Source organism: Mobula birostris, chromosome 1, assembly GCF_030028105.1.
Source record: "Mobula birostris isolate sMobBir1 chromosome 1, sMobBir1.hap1, whole genome shotgun sequence".
NCBI lineage: Eukaryota > Metazoa > Chordata > Chondrichthyes > Myliobatiformes > Myliobatidae > Mobula > Mobula birostris.
The window spans coordinates 152,043,698-152,066,783 of record NC_092370.1 but is presented as its reverse complement, the minus strand read 5'-3'; the positions used below and the strand labels follow the sequence as shown (position 1 = coordinate 152,066,783).

General features: G+C 42.1%; 1 protein-coding gene across 1 annotated transcript in view; it reads left to right on the top strand.

Moving 5' to 3' along the window:
• The first annotated feature begins 16,204 nt into the window (after nt 1-16,204).
• The window catches only part of dnal1 (dynein, axonemal, light chain 1), a 101,175-nt gene continuing 94,293 nt past the window's right edge, over nt 16,205-23,086 (top strand). The window contains exons 1-2 of the mRNA XM_072275234.1: nt 16,205-16,245; nt 16,331-16,369. Coding sequence (XP_072131335.1) covers nt 16,243-16,245; nt 16,331-16,369 — 42 coding nt within the window. The 5' untranslated portion in view covers nt 16,205-16,242. The remainder of the gene's footprint in view (nt 16,246-16,330; nt 16,370-23,086) is intronic.

Sequence of the window (23,086 nt, the reverse complement as noted above, 5' to 3'; positions counted from 1 at the left end):
TTTCTGTGAGTGAGGGGTCGAGGATTGTTATTGTTCTTTTCTACGAGTGAGGAGGTCGGGGATTGTTATTGTTGTTCTTTTCTGTGAGTGAGGGGGTTGGGGATTGTTATTATTGTTCTTCTCTGTGGGTGAGGGGGTCGGGGATTGTTATTATTGTTCTTTTCTGTGAGTGAGGGGGTCAGGGATTGTTATTGTTATTCTTATCTGTGAGTGAGGGTTTGGGGATTGTTATTATTGTTCTTTTCAGTGAGTGAGGGGTCAGGGATTGTTATTGTTGTTCTTTTCTGTGAGTGAGGGGTCGGGGATTATTATTGTTGTTCTTTTCTGTGAGTGAGGGGGTTGGGGATTGTTAGTGACGTTGTTCTTTTCTGTAAGTGAGGGCTTGGGGATTCTTATTGTTGTTTTTTTCAGTGACTGAGAGGTTGGGGATTTTTATTATTGTTCTTTTCTGTGAGTGAGGGGTTGGGTATTGTTATTGTTGTTCTTTTCTGTGATGGAGGGGGTTGGGGATTGTTAGTGACGTTGTTCTTTTCTGTAAGTGAGGGTTTGGGGATTGTTATTGTTGTTCTTTTCAGTGAGTGAGGGGTCAGAGATTGTTATTGTTATTCTTTTCTACGAGTGAGGGGGTCGGGGATTGTTATTGTTCTTTTCTGTGAGTGAGGAGGTCGGGGATTGTTATTGTTGTTCTTTTCTGTGAGTGAGGGGGTTGGGGATTGTTATTATTGTTCTCTTCTGTGAGTGAGGGGGTTGGGGATTGTTATTATTGTTCTTTTCTGTGAGTGAGGGGTCGGGGATTGTTATTATTGTTCTTTTCTGTGAGTGAGGGGTCGGGGATTATTATTGTTGTTCTTTTCTGTGAGTGAGGGCGTTGGGGATTGTTAGTGTCGTTGTTCTTTTCTGCAAGTGAGGTTTTGGGGATTGTTATTGTTGTTTTTTTCAGTGAGTGTGGGGTCGGGGATTGTTATTACTGTTCTTTTCTGTGAGTGAGGGGTTGGGTATTGTTATTGTTGTTATTTTCTGTGAGTGGGGGGTTGGGGATTGTTAGTGACGTTGTTCTTTTCTGTGAGTGAGGGAGGGTGTTGGGGTTTGTTATTGTGGCTGTTCTTTTCTGTGAGTGAGGGGGTTGCGGATTGTTATTATGGCTGAACCTGGTGATGTGGGACCTGATGGTTGAGGGGTATTAACTGTTCCTGAACCTGGTGGTGTGGCACCTGATGGTTGAGGGCTTTGATGATAAAATGAAATGAACCTGTAAATCTGCACTGGTGTGGTGTATGTGAGCCCTTGCACAATGGTCACACAATTTGTTCTGCCAGGAAGGTTTCTGTTGAAACCTTGCTATTTTGTTCATGCTCAATTTCATTTTTGACTGCAACTCACTTGCTTCTCTCTGTGTTGTTTTCATTGATACAGCGATTTCAACTGCTCTTTTAAATGTAAGTTGTGCTTAAGTTAGGACAAAACATTTTTGAATGTTTTCTTGTAAGATTCCACAAACCAAATGATTTTTCAGTGCATCATTTAGCCCATCTCTGAACTGGAAATGCTTGAACAATTTCTTCAATACTGTCACATAAGCTGGAATGGAATGCCTTTTTTTTTGGATTCCACTTATGAAGCCTAAAGAATTCTGCAATCAATAGTGGTTTTGGTTGTAAATGTCCCTGCAGTATGTTCACCATATCAAAAAAGATGTTTTCAGCTGTTTTGGTTGCTGCAGTTAAACTCCTAAACAAACTGTATGCGTTTCCATCCATTGCACGCAGTAACACTGGCACTTGTTTTTCATTGGCTTCAAAATACGGCTCAATTCATTGCCTGTTTGTAATTGACTGTCTCTTCCTATCCCACGTAGCTTGCTATTTCTGCTTTTTATATATTTATTATTATTACCACCCGGTACTTACTGGTTATGAAGACGTCAATTTTGTCCGTTTTCTGCCTTTTGTGAAACTTGGCTGCCTCTATCCCTATCCAAAGAAACGTGCTGCACTTCAACAGGTAGGTAGTCGTCACAAGTTCACTTTAAAACTACCTCATCACCACTGTTATATTTTGTGACTCCAGAAACTAATCAAATGAAAAACACAGGAGCCAGGAAACTGGTCAACTTAGTTCCTTTCTTTAGTGAGGTGCTCGCATATGTGTTTTACCCTTTATTAGAATCAGAATCAGAATCAGAATCAGGTTTATTATCACCGGCATGTATCGTGAAATTTGTTAACTTAGCAGCAGCAGTTCAATGCAATACATAATATAGAAGAAGAGAAAATAAAATAATAATAATAAATAAGCAAATCAATTGCAGTATATGTACATTGAATAGACTAAAAATCATGCCAATAGCCAGAAATAATATATATTAAAAATGTGAGGTAGTGTTCATGGGTTCAATGTCCATTTAGGAATCGGATGGCAGAGGGGAACAAGCTGTTCCTAAATCGCTGAGTGTGTGCCTTCAGGCTTCTGTACCTCCTACCTGATGGTAACAGTGAGAAAAGGACATGCCCTGGGTGCTGGACGTCCTTAATAATGGATGCTGCCTTTCTGAGACACCGCTCCCTGAAGATGTCCGGGGTACTTTGTAGGCTAGTACCCAAGATGGAGCCGACCAAATTTACAACCCTCTGCAGCTTCTTTCGGTCCTGTGCAGTAGCTCCCCTGCCTCCATACCAGACAGTGATGCAGCTTCAGGTCAGTTGTAGGGAAGTTGCTGGAGAAAGTTCGAGGGGATGGGATATATGAGCATTTGGAAACCCTATGGCCTATTTAGGGAGAGCCAGCATAGCTTTGTGCAGGCCATGTTGTGTCTTACCAACATGATTGAGTCTTTTTGACAAAGTGACGAGGGAGACTGATGAGAGGAGAGCAGCAGATGCTGTCTACATAGATTTTGGTAATGCGTTTGACAAACTCCCTATTGGGAGCCCAATCCAGAAGATTAAGCTGCATGGGGTCTGCAATGAATTGGCTGTTTGGATTCAGACCAGGCTTGCACTGGAAGAAAGAGTGTAGTGGTTGAAGGGACTTTTCTGTTTGATGTTCTATGGTCTAAGATGCTCCACAAAGCAGTTCCCAAATCTACATCCAATTTAGTAGTTTATTTCTGCCTTCTCCCCTTATCACTTGATTCCCTTTAACTTTTACAGGTATTTTCATTCCTTTCTTGAATATATCAGGATTAGGTTTAATACTTAATGACTTGGGGTGAGAATCAAAAACTTATGGTTACTATTCTCAAATGGGTTTATTACTATCACATGTTCTGAGGTACAGTGAGAAACTTTGTTTTGTATGCCATCCACAAAGGTCATTTCATTACATGAGTGCATTGAGGTAATAGACCATAAGACCATAAGACAAAGGAGCAGAAGTAGGCCATTCGGCTCATTGAGTCTGCTCCGCCATTTTATCATGAGCTGATCCATTCTCCAATTTAGTCCCACTCCCCCGCCTTCTCACCATAACCTTTGATGCCCTGGCTACTCAGATACCATCCAATGGATAATACAATGGAAAACAATAGTAAAGTGCAGAATAAAGTTTTACAGTTACAAAGAAAGTGCAGTTCAGGTAGTAATAAGGTTTAAGGCCTTAACAAGGTAAACTATGAGCTAAAGAGTCCATCTTATCATAAAAGGGGACCATTCAATACCCTTATAACAATGGGATTATACACTGTCCTTGAGCCTGGTGGTTGTGCTTTTAGGTGTAATGCACTGTTCAGCTAGCTCTTCTAAGATACGGTAAAAACTACAACAAATTAAGGGTGGATCAAATTATAAGTGAGTTTTTATTACTTGCAAGGGAAGATCTACCTCCATACATTAAAACATTTTTGAATGTAGCCTCAAACTTACAACTCAAAACAAACCATTTTTATACTTTTACAGAGACCAGCGATTCATCAACTTCCTTACCTGGATCCATCTCTCGTTCCTGACATCTGTTCTTTAATCAGCCCATTTGTCTTTTGTGGCTTCTTTCCACCCCCCCCCCCCCCCATGACAACTGTGTCCTGTTTTTCTCTGTTGCCAAAACATCCCTTATCATAAATACACCCCCTGTAATTAAGCACATACAGACTTCATCTAAGCCTCTATCCAAACCAGCAAAGCACACTGGGATCACACAGGTTCCATTTTGTCACATTACGGTTTACAAAAGTTATAAATTCATCAAGACTTCAGGGTTACAAATGTATTTCCACATAGATTTTTGTATCTTCTGCCTAATGGGAGGTGGGAGAAGACAGAATGTCCGAGATGGATCATTGATTATGTTGGGTGCTTTCCCGAGACAGCACGAAGCACGAAGGTAGACAGAGTCCATGGAGGGAAGGTTAGTTTCCGTGATATGTCCAGCTATGCCCACAATTCTCAAAAAAAGCACAGAATGTTACTGTACATATAGCTTAACCTAAGGTAAATAAAGTATGGGACTATATTCTAAGGAGGGTTAAAAACATTCATTTAAATCTAATCAAGGACACTTAGCAAGGTTTGGTTCAGGAAAGGTCACGTCTAACAAACGATTGAATTTTTGAGGAGTTAGTGAGGAGCATCTACAGATTTGGTGCATTTGATATTACTTACATGAATTTTAGCAAGGCTTTTAGCAGACATGTTAAAAAGGGTGAGAGTCCATGGGATTCGAGAGAGACTGGCAAATTGGCTGATTGGCAGCGCAACAGATAATGGTTACCAAGTGTTTCTGTGACCAGAAGGCTATTACCTATGTGGTTCATGGCCCAGGGTATCAATGTCTCCTCTAATCTTTATTACAGTCACCCAGAATAACTATTTCTCTGAGCAGTAAATTATTATATGGTCTAAAAACTGTGCAGCATTTTAAATTTTTTTTTGTAATATACGTACTATGAATACTTGGACTGAAAACTGAAAAATCACATGCATTTGATTTTATTTATTAATTGAAGAGTATAATGAAATACAGTAGAGCAGGTCAGCGGTTTATTAACAATAAGCTACTGACTTCCATTTGGTGTTTATTGTTACAATTTGTAACATTGTAGTGTAGTAACTTGAAACACTGACAATGCAAGTACCCTGAAGCTCTAAAATGTTCCAAAGTAAAGGTTGTAGTACATTTATTATTTACAATAAATTATATTCGTTAACACGTAACAAATAACAGGGTATTCCATAATTATACTAACTTAATTTCAAAATTATATTAACGTTAACATTATGTAAAAGAAAATTCCAATTGCACTGCATCAAAGGCTATGTGCGTAAAGGCAGTTACCCCGCAGCCGTGCACAGTAGAACAGTGCAAGGTATAGAAGTTTGCAAAAGAGGTCACACTGCTCATTAGGGAGAACATTACAGCAGTACATTAAGAGAATATTCTGGAGAGATCATCCAGTGAAGCTATAATGGTTAATTTAAGAATCACTTGCCAGGATTTACACTGTAAGCCTCCCAATATCAGCAGTGATTCAAGGAACAGATCATCTTAGAAAGGTATTAGGGAAGTAAGGTTATAGCAGTGTGGGATTTGAACTTTGTCACTATTGTGTGGTCACATTAGTTCAAGGAGCTTAGACGGGGTGGAAATTTTTAAGTGCATCCAAGATCATTTTTGAGGCAATATGTAGCGTTACACTAGAGACAGGGCAGTACTTAACTTTTTCTTCAGAAATCAAACTGGGAAAGGTGATGGAAGCGTTTGAGCATAATGACCATTGTTCTGTAAGCTTCAAGAAAGAGATGAAGTTGGTCCTCAGGTTAAGGTCCTAAATTAGGGGAAGATTGGTTTCAGTAGCAGGGGAGAGGTGCTGGGGAGAGTCAATTGGGAAGAGATGCTGGGGAGAGTCAATTGGGAAGAGGTGCTGGGGAGAGTCAATTGGGAAGAGGTGCTGGGGAGAGTCAATTAGGGAGAGGTGCTGGCAGATATAATAACAGTTGAAAAGCAGAAACCTTACAAAAGAGGGTTGGTAAGAGTTTGGAGCCATTTTGTTCTGGTAATGGTCAAAGCTGATAAATTTCATAAGACACATAAGGGCTGATAAATCCTGAGGCTGGATGAGATCTACCCCTGGTGCTATGGGAAGCAGGGAAGATAGCTGAGACCCTAATGAAGATTTTTGCAACAGATGAGGTACTAGAAGGGTTGAGAATATGTAATATTTTCCTTTATTTAAGAAGAACTGCATGCAGATAACTACATGCTGATCCCAGGCAATGGACTGGTTTTGTTTTTTACAGTTTTTGTTTACAATTCAGAAACATACAAAATTTGGAATTGGAATTGCGTTATTATTATCACATGTACCAAGGTACAATGAAAGACTTTATTTTGCACACTATCCATACAGATCATTTCGTCACATCAATACAATGAGGCAGTACAAGGGAAAGCAATAACAGAATGAAGAATAAAGTGTTACAGTGTTACATACCCCGTAACTGGGTTGCCAAACCAACAGAAATGGATCACTCAGTTGGAGTCTGGATTACTAGAACTAAGAAAGTTTTATTAAAGAAACAAGCAACACAGTAATCGAAAGGATAATAAATGCAACAGTTCAGCAATGATAAACACACATGTGCACAGAATTAAGATAACAGCACCAATCAAGCTGTATCGTTGTCTAGGGGTAAATGACCAATTTCAAAGTGACACAAAGTTCGGTCCAATTTAGTAGTTCAGTTCGCAGTAATCGTTGCCATGGTGATGGACAACGTGGGGGGAGAGAGAGAGAGAGAACGGGAACGACTGATCATTCAGACACGGCTTCCACTCACAGACCGGCGATATGGCTCACAAGCAGCTTTTGGGCAGGTCCTTGGTGATATCACCTGAGGTCACCGACTGTGACCCCTCCTCCAGATGCGGTCGATCCTCTGCAGTGAACCCGGCACCCAAGCGAGGGTGGACACACACCGGGTTCCCGCTGATCGTACCTTTCCACCCTGTGCGTTTAAGGTCCGGTACGTCCCACCGACTCGTGAGAGGCGCACCGCTTCCAGGGTCTCGTTACCTCGGGTGTCGTGTGTGTCCTGCCTTAGCGAACCTGTCCCTATTTATCCCCCTGCTGGGGTATCGCCAGTCCATCACTTCAAACAGTTCAGGGTTCAAAGGGGGAGCCGCTCCAGACAGCTCTCTCTCCCGTCCCTTCATTACACATCTTCAGATCGCCTGTCCATCACTTCAAACAGTTCAGGGTTCAAAGGGGGAGCCGATCTTGGCAATACCCAGACTGATGGCTCCTTCATTAACATCTCCACATGCTGCTTCATTGTTCCCTATCTCTCCTTCCCCCTGAGGACAGGTGGCAGACCAACTGCTGATGCCACTGATGCTAACCCAGGCCAGCAAACATCTTAATTTTATGTGTATTCTCGTCACAACAGTTACAGAGAAAGTGCAGTGCAGACAGACAATAAGGTGCAAGGCCACAACGAGGTAGATTGTGAGGTCAACAATCCATCTTATCGCACAAGTTTAAAATACAATAGTATTATAACAACAGAAGAGAAACTGTCCTTGCGTCTAGTGATACATGCTTTCAGGATTTTGTATTTTCTCTCTGACGGGAAGGGGGGGTGGGGTGGAGAAGAAAGAAATTCCAGAGTGGGTGGGGGTCTTTAATTATGTTGGTTGCTTTGGTAAACATTGCCTCTAAAGTTTTGTAATGAATTACATTAAAAACACATAAGATTGATAAAAAAATGAAATATTATTAAACATGCAGAATGGCAACTAGTTCACATGAATGAATATATGTACGTACAGAATGTTGGAAACTTCTAAGCTTCCTTTTATGTATTGATATCCATACAGTAGGTCAGGCATTTTGTGGGTCCCTTCTCCTCACCTCTTCATAAGATATAGGAGCAGAAGCAGGCCATTCAGCCCATCGAGTCTGCTCCACCATTCAATCATGGGCTGATCCAATTCTTCCAGTCATCCCCACTTCCCTGCTTTCACCCCATACCCTTTGATGCCCTGGCTAATCAAGAACGTATCTATCTCAGCCTTAAATACACCCAATGACTTGGCCTCCACAGCCACTCATGGCAACAAATTCCACAGATTTACCACCCTCTGACTAAAGTAATTTCTCTGCACTGCTGTTCTAAATGGATGTCCTTCAATCCTGAAATTGTGACCTCTTGTCCTAGACTCCCCTACCATGGGAAGTAACTTTGCCATTATCTAACCTGTTCGGGCCTTTCAACATTCGGATTGTTTTTTTTGGGGAGGTTTTTGTTTTTAAAAAAGTTACCTTACCATACAGTAGGTCTTTGTTCTGTGGGAGGAAACAGAACACCTGGAAGAAACCCACATGGTCGTGGGGAGAACATACAGACCCCTTAAAGGCAGTGACTGGAATTGAACCCGGGTCGCCTGTACTCTAAAGCGTTGTGCTAACCACTACACTACCATGCCACCTGCGCTATCTCCCCTCAATCTTTCAGACCAGATGAAGTGATGACCCAAAGATGAATGGACAACTGTCCATTTCCCTTCCATAGATGCTGCCTCAAAGGTGAACCCTTTGTGTTCTTCCAGCTTCTTGTGTATTGCTGCAGACTTTAGCATCTGCAGTCTCTTGCTCTCAATGTAGGGGAGGCTGGTCCTTGTGATAGACTGGGCTGTGTTCATAATTTTCTGCAATGTCTTGCAGTCTTGGGCACAGCAGTTGCTCTGGATAGGATGCTTTTGGTACATGTGTAAGAACCTGTAAGGGTCATTTGGGACCTGCTGAACTTCCTTAGCCTTCAGCAGAAATAGAGACAGTTGACGCATAGCATCCACGTGGTTGGACAAGGACAAATTACTTCTGATATTTACACCTAGGAACTTGAAGCTCCCAACTACATACACCTCTGTACCACCTGATACAGACAAGGATGTGTACTCTACCCCACTTCGAGTCGCTTTTTTATCTTGCTGACACTGAGGGGAAGATTGTTGTCATTACACCATGTCACTCAGTTCTCGATCTTCTTCCTGTACTCTGACTCATTGTTGCTTGAGATCTGACTCACTATTTGCAAATTTATAGAGGGTGTCCGAGAATCTGGCTATGCAGATGTGAGTGTACAAGCAATAAAGTAAGGAGCTGAGGATGCAGTCTTGTGGGGCATCAGCATTGAGGATAATCATGGCAGAGTTATTGCTGTTCTCCTGATGAGTAGATTAAATTCCAGCTGTCCTGAAGTGGCTAAGAGTGGCAAAATTACATCCAATAACCAAGCCTAATGACCATTTTATTAAAGAAATAACTACTATACCCAGCATTACTTGGGTTATTATACAGGCAATCATGATGTTTGCATTTATTTCCAGGAAGCTGCGTGTAAATTAAATAAAAAGTAACTTAACTATACAATTCTTCCATGAAATATTTAGGGTGTTAAAATTATGTAGATTAATTAAAGCTACCAATAAAAACATACACACTGAAAACAAAAATGCATAAAAATACTTTTACATAGAAACATAGAAAACCTACAGCACAATACAGGCCCTTCGGCCCACAAAATTGTGCCGAACATGTCCCTACTTTAGAAATTACTAGGGTTACCCATAGCCCTCTATTTTTCTAAGCTCAGTGTACCTATCCAAAAGTCTCTTAAAAGACCCTATCATATCCGCCTCCACCACCATGGCCGGCAGCCCATTCCACGCACTCACCACTCTCTGTGCAAAAAAACTTACCCCTGACATCTCCTCTGTACCTACTCCCAAGCACCTTAAATCTGTGCCCTCTTGTGGCAGCCATTTCAACCCTGGGAAAAAGCCTCTGACTATCCACAGGATCAACGCCTCTCATCAATTTATACACCTCTATCAGGTCACCTCTCATCCTCCTTCACTCCAAGGAGAAAAGGCCAAGTTCACTCAACCTGTTTTCATAAGGTGTGCTCCCCAATCCAGTCAACATACTTGTAAACTTCCTCTGCACCCTTTCTATGGTTTCCACATCCTTCCTGTAGTGAGGCGACCAGAACTGAGCACTCTACTCCAAGTGGGGTCTGACCAGGGTCCTATATAGCTGTAACATTACCTCTTGGCTCCTAAATTCAATTCTACGATTGATGAAGGCCAATACACTGTACGCTTTCTTAACCACTCAGTCAACCTGCGCAGCTGCTTTGAGCGTCCTATGGACTCAGACCCCAAGATCCCTCTGATCCTCCACATTGCCAAGAGCCTTACCATTAATACTATATTCTGCCATCATATTTAACCTACCAAAATGAACCACCTCACACTTATCTGGGTTGAACTCCATTTGCCACTTCTCAGCCCAGTTTTGCATCCTATCAATGTCCCACTGTGACCTCTGACAGCCCTCCACACTATTTACAATGCCCTCAACCTTTGTGTCATCAGCAAACTTACTAACCCATCCCTCCACTTCCTCATCCAGGTCATTTATAAAAATCACGAAGAGTAGGTGTCCCAGAACAGATCCCTGAGGCACTCCACTGGTCACCGACCTCCGTGCAGAATATGACCCATCTACATCCACTCTTTGTCTTCTGTGGGCAAGCCAGTTCTGGATCCACAAAGCAATGTCCCCTTGGATCCCATGCCTCCTTACTTTCTCAATAGGCTTTGCATGGGGTATCTTATCAAATGCCTTGCTGAAATCCATATACACTACATCTACTGCTCTTTCTTCATCAATGCGTTTAGCCACATCCTCAAAAAAATTCAATCAGGCTCGTAAGGCACGACCTGCCCTTGACAAAACCATGCTGACTACTCCTAATCATATTATACCTCTCCAAATATTCATAAATCCTGCCTCTCAGGATCTTCTCCATCAACTTACCAACCAGTTTTAATGCAGTTCTCCCCACATATGCATGTACTTTTATACATAATGTTTACTGATTTCAATGTTGAAGTGCTTTAGAATACTTTATTTCTTTCTTTTGAATCCAGAGTAAAGATGTACAGTATATGTTTCAACTCTGAAACAACCGAAAAAAAAACTTAACCATTTGAGAATTAATGGGTTTCAAGTCAACAATTTGCCCTTGTGCTGTGTTAATGCTCAAAGCAAAACTGAGTCTGAAGCAACAGACCAAATGCTACAAGCACTCAGCAGGCCAGGCAACAACTATATAGGGAAAAAGAGGAGGCAACGTTTCAGGTTGAGGGCCTTCACAGGGTGAAAGATAGAGGAAGTTTTAGCCAATATAAAAGGTGAGGAGAGGGAGGAGTGTAATAAGAACTGGTGATACCTGGATCCAGGGAGGAGGGGGAATAGGCAGACGGAGGAAGGGGGAGTGGGAAAAGCGACAGAGTCTGGAAGATGATAGTTGGAGGCTACAAATGGATGAAGGAAGCTGGTAGCAGAGGAAGGTGGAGCATGGAACCAAATAAGGAAAGTGAGTAGGACAGGAGAACAGTGGGGGAGAGGGCTCAGGGCGAGCAGTGTGTGGGTTTTGGGTAGATTGGGAACCAGAAGGCAGGAGGTAGAAACTGGATGGAAGGGAGTGAGGTGGAAAGGGTGAGATCAGCAGTGCGTGAAATGTAGGATATATGGGTGAGAGCTCCATCAACCAGAGTTTGGGGCCGGGGCTTGTTTCCTGAAAAAAGAGGACATTTCTTATGTCATGGAATGAAAGGCCAAGAATAAATATGATGGAGATGGAAAAAGTGCATAAAAAGAATGCTGTCCTTACAAGAGGCAGAATGGGAAGAGGTGCAGCCTAGGTAACTGTGACAGTCAGAGGTTTGTCAGTAAATATCAGTGGATAGTTTTCCTCCTGAGGTGGAGGCGGACAGAGATCAAGAAAGGGGAGAATGAAGTCAAAAAAGGTCCAATTTCTTTCATGCCTATCACATTATCAATAGATATGTTGTACGGGTTGTCTGGAAAGCCGCAAGGTGTCTTTATTCTTTGCATTGTTTTAAAATTGCTCTTTCATGCACATAGATATAACCATGAAGAAGACACGCCAATGTCTCTGCTTCCTTAAGGAGATTTGGCATGTTATCGAAGACACTGACAAACGTCTATGGATGTGCAATGGAAAGCATTCTGACTGACTGCATCATAGTATGGTACGGAATCTCCAATTCACAAGAATGCAAGAGGCTACAGAGAGTCATGGACCTCACCTAGAGCCCATTTGTGCAATCCAGTTCCATCACAGATACAGCTCTCCCTATCTATGCTGATGCCCCATAGATGACACCCATCATGAGGGACCACAACACCCGGGCCATGCCCTCTTCTCAATGTTGCCATCAGGCAGGCGGTAGAATAGCCTGAAGACTCATACCTCAAGCTCCAACAACCATGAGGTTTCTTAATCAACCTCAGAAACCCTAACATTATATCGCATTATATTTTGCTTTCTCTCTCTCAAATTCCCTAATGCTATTCTGTTTTTTTGTAGTATTCCATGTATAATTCATGCTAATTTAAGTTCATGTTAACTTAGGTTTGTCATTTCTGTAGTGTATTATGCTGCTATTGCTACAAAAAGCTAATTTTCATTGCCTATGACAATAAACTTGGACTTGAACCATTAATAATTCAAACAGTGTTGAGAGATATTTGCAAAAACAACTTGCATCATATCATGATGTGATGTAATAACTTGTCCCAAGTTTTATATTGAAATCGTTCCTGTTTAATCTTAACGTTTGATTTATCCATTTCTTAATCTGAGTAAATTCAAAGTAAACTCTCTTGCAAATGGAGTATCGATAAAATGCACTTGATTTTTTTCATGTTTTTTAACTTCTAATGTTTCCATAAATATATGACACATTAATACAGGCTTTTTATTCATCTGCTTTGGTATTCTGTAGAATTGCTGGTAGTCTTTCATTGAAATCTCTGGCTAGCACAGAAGAAACATTGACCATTAATTTATTATTGTGTTTATGATCTGACAATGTTTGATCTAATGTTTCAGTGGCTGCTTTGGGAGCCACCGTGCATTCACCTTGATGATAAGTTTTTTATGATCTATTAGAACTTCTTCCATTGCAGTCCCTTGATCAATGTTACACTTAGAGTCTCCACACTTGACAAATTTAAACAGAGTTTAAATCCCAAATATGCAGTATTTCCCCTGAACAACAGCTTTGAAGTAATGCCTTAAGATGCAACAATCACACCATTCATGTTTTGTCTTCGAACTTTAGCTGAAAGTGGATTAATAAGGAAATAATTTTCCATTCCATCAGGAGCAACCAAAAATATCATTGGTTGATCATCGTAAACAGCCTCTATGATAATATCAAAGGTATTTCTTTGATACTTTGCCAAACCTGTTTTTTCATCTCTCAGATAATTTGTCCAGCTGGTTTGAATTGTTACTAGTTTCCCACAGAACAGTCATTTTCTTTTGTGGATTACTTCAATCAAAAGTACTTAGATGAGGTCCACTTTTAGTACGTTCTAAATAGATTTTTCAAAAATCATCAATTTTCAATGAGTAAAATTAAAATTTGCCTCCCTTTGGGCTATAGATGACCTTTTTAAGGGAAAAAAGTGTGGTGCACATTTTTATGCAAAACTTACAAGCAGAGATTGCTTTATTACTGAGCTATGACAGTACTGAGGAGGAGGTAGCTGGGTTACAAACAAAGGCAACATGTAGTGACTGCTAGCAAGGAGAGGTTGATGATAGAACAAAATTGTCAACAGGATGAGTTGCAATGTAAGAGGCAGATAAAATCAAAAAGGGTGAAGAATACAGGACTGACGGTGTTGTATACACGCAGTATATGGAACTTGTAGCGCAGTTACAGATTGGCAAGCATGACATTGTGGGCATCAGTGATTCATGGCTGAAAGAAGATTATAGCTGGGAGCTTAATGTCCAAGGATGCACATGGAAATGGCAAATGGAATATAGTTTAGGGAAGTGTATGGTCATACACTGTGGTAGAAGGAATAACGGTATAGACTATTTTTTTAAATGGGGAGAAAATTCAAAAATCAGAAGTGGAAAGGGATTTGGGAGTCCTTGTGCAGGAATCCTTAAAGGTTAACTTGCAGATTGAATCGGTGGTAAAGAGGTAAATGCCAGGGCAGCATCCATTTCAAGAGGACTGGAACATAAGACCAAGGATGTGATGCTGAGGCTTTATAAGGTATTGGTCAGTCCGCACTTGGAGTATTGTGAAGAGTTTTGGGCTCCTTATCTGAGAAAAGATATGCTGGCATTGGCAAGTGTTCAGGGGAAGATCTAGGACTGCTTCAGGAATAAAAGGGTTAACAAATGAGGAGCACTGGGCCAGTATTCACTGTAGTTTAAAAGAATGAGGAGGGATCTCATTGAAACCTTTTGAATATTGAAAAGCCTAGATAGAGTGGATGTGGAGAGCTTGCTTCCACAGTGAGTGAGTCTAGGACCAGAGGGTAAGCTTCTGAATAGAGGGATGTCCATTTAGAATAGAGATGAGGAGGAATTTCTTTAGCCAGAGGGTAGTGAATCTGTAGGATTCATTGCCACAGACAGCTGTGGAGCCCAAGTCACTGAGTATATTTAAAGAGGAGTTTGATGGGTTCTTGATTAATCTGGGCATCAGAGAAGGCAGGAGTTGAGAACTATAATAAATCAGACAGGATGGAATGGCAGAGCAGACTCGATGGGCTGAGTGGCCTAACTCTGCTCCTATGACAAATCATTTTATGGTCTAGTGAAGTCCTTGAACTCAACGACTGTCTGGTCATAATCGGCCATTGTTGGGTTACCAACATATTCTGATTTTTACTTACGTCTATAGGTCAATTTAATTCACGTCAGAAAGTACACAAAATTACTTGATACAGTAACCACACTGCCACAGTATTGTAATGATGAAGGCCTATTAACACAATCATTTATTTATGATCTTTCTCATTACAATGGTACAGAATCAGAATTTGATGGGTTTTAAGTATCAGTGGATGAAACATTGTTTATATTGTTGTACCAGGTATCAATAGAAGCAATGGCATTATCAGTGTCCAAACAGGTATGAAATGGCCTCTGGTGGTGAATTTGACATTCTGTGTTCCTAAGAGGCAATAAGTCCGAATACTTGCATTGTATTTGTATTTATTTATTTCTTACATCCAAGGCAGTAAAAATCTTTACGTTGCGACTCAATTGCAATGTACAAGCAATAAGGAAGGGAAATGTGGGAGAATATTGCCCAAGCACTAAGATTGTATACGTAATTGTACATGTGTACAGTCAGATACAATGTACAGTCAAAGCAACACTCACAGCATGCTGGAAGAACTCAGCAGGTCAGGCAACATCCGTGGAAACGCAGCTGGGTTGAGTGTCAAGCTAGCCACTCAGCCTCGTAAAAAATACAAGGGACAAGTTAGGAACGTTCATAACGTGACTCGGTTAATCCTGACACCACGTGCCAGATAAGAATGGCTGAATGTCTGGTACGACATGCTTAAAAAAAAACTGCCGCCATTTGGTTCCAATATAAATTTTGAAGCAGTTGTTGGTCCCTTCGTTCAATGTTTAGTTTAGCGAGAATGTGAAATACTTTTTCATGTTGCACTTTGTCGAATGTTTTAGTGAAATCAATAAAACCTAAAAAGACATTATTTTGATATTCAATTACCCTTTCTGAAAGCATTCGTAGTATGAAAATTGCATTCCTAGTTCCTCTATCCTCAATAAACCCATATTGCAGTTTAGAAGTTTCTGATCTCAGCTTGTTTTTAATTTGACTCAGAACAATTCTCAACAAAATCTTTATTTTGTAACTCATAAGACTGATTGTTCTATAATTTTCGCAGTTCAGGAATTTTCGGCAGAGTTATAAATACTGATTTCAAGAGATCGTCAGGCAATACACCAGACTCATATATACCATTAAACAGTTCAAAAAGAATATCTATGCCCAGATCTTCTAGGGCTTTTATCATTTCCACTGAAATTTCATCAGGTCCAGTGGCTTTACCGTGTTTCATGCTTTTCATTGCTTTAGTTATTTCTTCTCTGGTAATAGTTGGGCCAGAATTAGGGTGTTTAATGTCTGGGAGTTCCCCTCTATTATCTTCAAACAGCTGCTCTATATACTGAATCCACCTCTCACATGCTTTATCTGGATCTGTTAGTAGGGATCCGTCGTTACTATTACTGGTTCGAATAGGCCCAAAACCACCCCCCAGCCGACATCGGGCTTGCGGAGCCCTTTAAGGGGCTTGGCCCCGCCCCCATGAGCCGCGCATGCGCGGGGCATCGGTGTGCCTAGCAACGGCAGCGGAGCCGGAGGATGGTGAGTGACTGCGATTTCGCCCTCCGCGCCTGTTGTGTCCGCCGGCTCACTCTTCGGTAATGCCGTATGTACTCTTCTTTTCCAGGCGAAAGCGACGACCATTAAAGAGGCTCTGGCCAAATGGGTAAGAATAGACGGATTCCCGCTCCTCCCTCAAACACTCCCGGGTCAGCCTCTGACCCCGACCCCCACCCGTTACTGATCTTCCTTCCATCTGCATCCCCTCACCGTGCCTGACCTCCGTACCCACCACCTCTCTCCTCTAGTCCCTGACCACCGCGCTCATCACTCTTGACCCGTCATCACCCCAACCTTGCCACCCTCTCTTCCCCACCCCCGTACAAATCACTCCTATTCCACCACTCTGCACACCCACTGCGCACATTAACCTGGCCCCACCACCTGAGGTCCTTGACCACCATCCCTGTCTCCCAATGTACACCTCCCACCCTTGTCCCCTACCGAATCTGAGTGCTGCACACAGACTGCCATCCCCCTACACTCACCTCTCGCCCTACTGCTCTTCTTTTATCCCCAGAACTTTGTCCACTCCCCGTGAACTCCCACACCTCCATTCATCATAATATCTGCTTCTGTGATCCTGTTCCTCACCCTGTGAGCTCCAATACACCTCATCCCTCTCTCTGTCGAGCATCTAATTCCTATGCCTTTGGCGTCCAACAACTCATCTACCCCTCACCTGTTGACCTCTCAATCTGTCACTCACCTGTTGACCCCAGTAACCTCTGTCCCTTGTCCCATGGAGCCCAAAACCTTATCCCCTTCCCTTTCTCTGCTCCAGCACCCCATCCCTCAACCCAACCACCCCTACAATCCCTTGTTGACCCCTACACACCCTGCCCCTCAGCCCATGGACCCCAACAACTCCTGTCCCAAATCTCATCTGTCCCTGTGCCCTCTGCCTCTTATGCAGTCCACTCGAATGCCCCCATCCATTACCTAGTCAACCGCATTATCCTCTGCCCAATGCCCTCGCCCTGAGCTCTTTGATTGTTACATCTTTCCTCTCTCTTTTTGTTCTAGTCCCTAAATCTGTTGATGAATGAGGTTAGGTTGCTGGAATTGTTGCCACTATAAGATGTTGTGGATAGGCTTACAATGGGTAGTGCTTCTGTCTTCACCACGAAATTCTCACAGTGTCATGGGAGCAGCACAGTCTCAATGGACTAATCAATGTTCTGAAATGGTGTGAGTTGGAGCAAATAATCTTAAATGAAAGAGAAAATGGAATGCTACACATAATCATCTAAATACCTGTTCCTGCCTATTTTGTTTTAAAACATTGCTGCCCTCAAAAGTATTTACAATTACATACAGATATACACTTTTAAGTAAAGTTCAGATCACTGAGTGCTTTTTCAAAAGCTAGCTGCTTTCGTCTGCCACTCTGATCCTCAGCTTTAATCCCTCCCAAGTTCGGAAGCTGGACACATTTCCAGCCTGTTCATCCTCCAAAACCACTGTCCTTTTGTTGGGAAATGCATTAGGCTCAGATGCGTATTCCTGACTTGAGAAGATAATTCAATGAAACTTGTAGCCCAATGTGAAATGGTAGCTGTTGTCAAAAATTAACCTTGTTCACCAGTACTGTATCCTGAGTTTATAAATACAGATCCCATGCCCAGCTATACCAGGCACCATTTCTGTATTTGGATGACAGATTTGTGTACTATAAGCATTGCATACCCTCGTGACGCCTCTGCCTACTAATATTTTACGCACGTGATGGACCTGTGGTACCCAGTAAACCTGAGCATTCCTCCCTGTCTACTGGCTCTCACTGTCCAAGGGCACATCACTGTTAAATTTTACCAGAACTGGGATTGAGAAGAGCACGGTAGGAAATTAGCATTTTGGATGCTTTTGGATTCATTTTTATGTTTGCTGGCAGTCTTTGTTCAATTTTTACCTAAATTAAATGTTCCTTCAATCTTCTTTATTCCAAAGAAAATAACCCCAGTCTAAAAGGCCTCTTCAGGTAACCATGATTTTCTAGGGCTGGCAGGATCCTTGCAGATCTCCTCTGCATTCCAGTGCTGTCATATTTGTTTTGTGCTGTGGTAGTGAGAACTGTGTGCAGTACTCTGACTATAGCCTGTCTTCCTTTTATACAGTTATAACATAAACCTACTCCTGAATTCAGCCAATATCTCAAATCCCTTTTTTAACTACGTTATCTTCTGGTCCCGTACTTTCAAGAATTGATGAGCATTAAAGATTAGCTTTATTTTCACATGTTCATTGAAACATATTGTGAAATATTATTGTTAGTGTCAAATGAATGATGATTTATTTTGTACTCTGTTGCCATCTTTACCACCCAAGCATATTACCTTGCATTTCTCTGGAATGGATTCCATCTGTCATTTTTTTTGTATCCTCTTAAGCCAGTGATAACTTTCTAAGGTGTAAAACTTTCTTCAAAGTCAAGTTTATAGTCATATTCACAAGTACATGTATGCACACGTGCAACGAAAAACATTTGTGACAACATTAGATAAGCAGCATTCATAAGAAAAACAAGTTAAACATGTACACAACTTTTTTAAATCTGTTTTTTTTCTTATAAAAGTTCATTTTGGTGCAAAGTAATCAGGCTGATCAAACTCTAGTTTGAGAACCAGATGATGAAAGAGAAGTAGCTATAGTCGAGTGTGGTGGTGTGGGACTTCAGGCTTCTAGAGACCACAATGCATATTTTAAATTATGAGAACATTCAGTCCTCTTTTATTGTCATTTAGAAATGCATACATGCATTAAGAAATGATACAATGTTCCCCCGGAGTGATATCACAGAAAATAGGACAGACCAAAGACGAACACTGACAGAACCACATAACTATAACATATAGTTACAGCAGTGCAAAGCAATACCATAATTTGTTGAACAACAGACCATGGGCACAGTAAAAAGAAAAAGTCTCAAAGTCCCGAGTCAATTGACTCCCAAGTCCCCGATAGCAGGCGGCAAAAGGGAGAAACTCCCTGCCGTAAACCTCCAGGCACCGTCAACTTGCCAATACCTTGGAAACAGCCGACACTGAGACCACAGCCGACACTGAGTCCATCCGTCCGAAAACTTCGAGCCTCTGACCAGCCTCTCCGATACAGCCTCCCGAGCGCCATCTTCTGCCGAGGGCCTTCGACCTCTCCCCAGCCGCTGAAACACGCAAAGCCGAGGATTTCAGGGCCTTCAGCTCCGGAGATTCCAGTTACCACACAGTAGCAGCAGCAGCAAAGCGGGCATTTCAGAAGTTTTCCGGATGTCCCTCCGTGCTCTCACGTCTGTCTCCATCAAATCAGAATTGTGCACGGTCTCCTGCTTGACAGGTAACAGATATCATCACAGAAGTGGCCGCGCACGCTGCCATCTTCTCCCCTCTCCCGGGAGATAAACGTCTTAATTTTTGCCGATATGTAAATACAAATCTGTTTCCAAGATCAAGTACAGATATGCTTCTAGGTAATAAGGGGTGTGGGTTGAACTCTGCAATCCCACTGCGTTTTTATTTCTTGTATTTATAATGATAGAGGAGGACATTCAGCTTATCAGATCAATGACAGCTCCCAGGGAGTAAGCCCATTTTCCCCTTCCTTGTTTCTATATAACCCTGTATCTTATTCTTGTTCATAAATGTCCATCAAATCCCATTGAGGTTTTGGTACAAGAGGTTTTGATGGGAGGAGGCTGAGTAGAGAAGGGGAACGGGTGAGGTCAGGTAAATCATTAAAAATGTTACTATTTAGAATGAGTTAGTCGAGATGTCAAGTTAGGTCAGTGGTGAGCTCCTGCAGAATGTAAACAGGAGGAATTCTGCAGATGCTGGAAATTCAAGCAACACACATCAAATTTGCTGGTGAACGCAGCAGGCCAGGCAGCATCTCTAGGAAGAGGTACAGTCGACGTTTCGGGTCGAGACCCTTCATCAGGACTGACAAAGGGTCTCAGCCCGAAACGTCGACTGTACCTCTTCTTAGAGATGCTGCCTGGCCTGCGTTCACCAGCAAATTTCCTGCAGAATGTGGGAGATTGGGGAAGCTTCCAGCATCCTGAGGACTACATCTGTGGGAGGTGCACCACTGACTGCATTAAGGAACTGCAACTGAATTTGGACATGGATCATTCAGGATGCTGAATATATCATAGACGATATGGTCACACTTGGGGTGCAGGTTGTAGATAACTGGGTGACCACCTGGAGAGGCAAGGGGAAGAGATAGACAATGTAGGATCCTCTCCCCAGTAGACATTTCCCTCAATAACAGGCATACTCATTTGGAAGCTGCTGGGGTGTGGTTGGGTAAATCATATTGACAGGCCAACCATTGTGGAATTTGTGAATGATGTCCAAGGAAGCTTTCTTAACCAATATATCGAAGGAACTTCTAGAGAGTACAATCCTGGGACTCCTCCTGGTGAATGTGGTAGGACAAGTGGATGTGTATGTCGGCGAGCACCTTGGGTCCTGTGACCATAATTCTATTAGTTTTTAAATAGTTACGAAGAAAGATATGGCCAGTTTACAGGCAAAGGTTTTGAACTGAGGCGGAGCAGATTTTGGCACCTTAAGTGAATCTTACAGAGGTTGATTGAACAAGTTTGTTTTCAGGGAAAGGAGTGCCTGCCAAGTGGGCAGACTCTGAGAGTGTGATTTCAAGAGTTGAGGGCCTGCAAGTTCCTGTAAGTGTGAATGGCAAAGCTGATAGGTTTCGGGAACCCTGATTATTGAGAGAGATTGAGACTCTGGGTAAGAATAAGTGGAAGGCATTCACTACGCATAAGCAATTGGGATCTAGTGAATCCCTTGATGACTACAAGAATTGTAGGAGTGCACTTCAGAGAAAAATTCAGAGGATATGAGATGTATCAGGCAGGCAAGGTGAAGCCGTCTGAGTAGGACCAAAGGAAATAGTTGATATTTTTATTGAATATTTCTCTTCAGTATTTACTGTGGAGAAAACTGAAAGTTAGAGAAATGAGTGGTGTTGTCTTGGACTGTATAGAAATTAGCAGGGAGGAGGTACTGGAGGCCTGAAAGTGCATGGAAGTGGACAAATCTCTAGAGATGACCTAGTGCATTTTTGGACTTGGATTTGTGAGCAGGTGGAGTTCCAGAGGACTGGAGATTATAAAGGGTAGCAGAGTGAATAAGGAAGCAACAGGCCAGGGAGTCATGACATCAATAGTGGGTAAATTTCTAATGACAGGGTGTGAGAGGGGACAGTCAGCATGGCTTTGTGTGTGAGAAGTTGTGTCTATAAATCTTTTGGAATTCTTTAAAGGTGGAACCAGAGAGCAAGTAAAGGTAGGATAGTGGATATTGTCTGTAAGGACTTTAGAAAGTCTTTTGACAAGGTCCCTCATGGAAGTCTAATCTGGAAGGTTAGATTGTATGAGATCCAGGGAGGGATAGTGGATTTGATTCATAATTGGCTTAGTGGTAGGAAGCAAAGGGTGATGGTTGAGAGTTGTTTGTCAGACTGGAGGTCTGTATCTCGTGGTGTGATACAGGGTTTGGTGCTGGGACCTTTTGTTTCTAATTTATATAAATGACTTTGATGTGAGTGTACAAGGCATGGTTATTAAGTTGCAAATGACACTAAAGTAAGTAGACAACATAGAAGGTTATGAAAAATTACAGCAGATTTCAGTCATCTGGGTATGAGATCTGATGATTGGCAAATAGCTTTCAATCCAGATAAATGTGAGGTATTGCATTTTGAGAGATTAGTCCAGGGTACGATTTATTCAGTGAATAGCAGGACTCTGAGGTATGTTATGGCACAGAAAGACTTCATCAGTTAGTGCACTGAATATGGGAGTTGGGAAGTTATGTTGCAGTTTAATAAGATGTTGGTAAGGCCCTACATGGAGTATTATGGCCAATTTTATGCAGTTTCTATAAATATGTTATTGGAAGGATGTTATTAAATCAGAAAGAGTTTACTAGCTTGTTCCCTGAACTTAGAAGCTTGAGTTAAAAGGATAGATTGTGTAGACTGGAACTTTATTCCCTGGAACATAGGAGAGGTGCTATAAACAAGAGGGTATAGATTTAATGCCGAATCCAGTTAGTTTATTTATTCCTGTCCACGAGCTGCATCGCCCAGCAATCCACCTATTTAACCCTAGCCATATCACAGGACAACTTACAATTTACTGACCGGTACTTCCTTGAAATCTGGGCGGAAACCAGAGCACCCGGAGGAAACGCATGCCTCATGGGAAGGACATACAACCTTCTTCCAGATGACATCAGAATTGAACTGTGAAGTCTGCCCCGAGATGTACTAATGTTGTGCTAACTGCTACGCTACTATCTTTAAACCATGTTATTGAGTTCACTAATGACTCAACACTATCAGCAACAATGATGAAACACCGTACAGGGAGGAGGTAGAGCAACTAGTGGACTGGTGTAAACACAACAGCTGAGTCTCAAAGTGGACAAGACTGAAAACATGATTGTGAACTTCATGAAGGTATTGGCTGACCACTCCCTCTTGCACATCAGTGGCTTCTCCGTGGAGAGTTAGGTGTGCATATTACTGACAGCTCACTTGGTTCCTCAATGCTACTACTTAAGCCAAGAGAGCACAGCAGCACTTCCACTTCCTGAGGATACTGAGGCAAGCAAAGCCCCATCCCCTCTTCTCTCCACATTTTACCAGAGCACCATCAAGAGCATTCTTATCAGCTGCATTACTGCCTGGTATGCAAATTGCAATGCATCAGATTGCAAGACCCTGCAATGCACAGTGAGGACTGCTGAAAACATCATTGGGGTCTCTCTCTTCCTTTCCCCCACCACCCCATTCA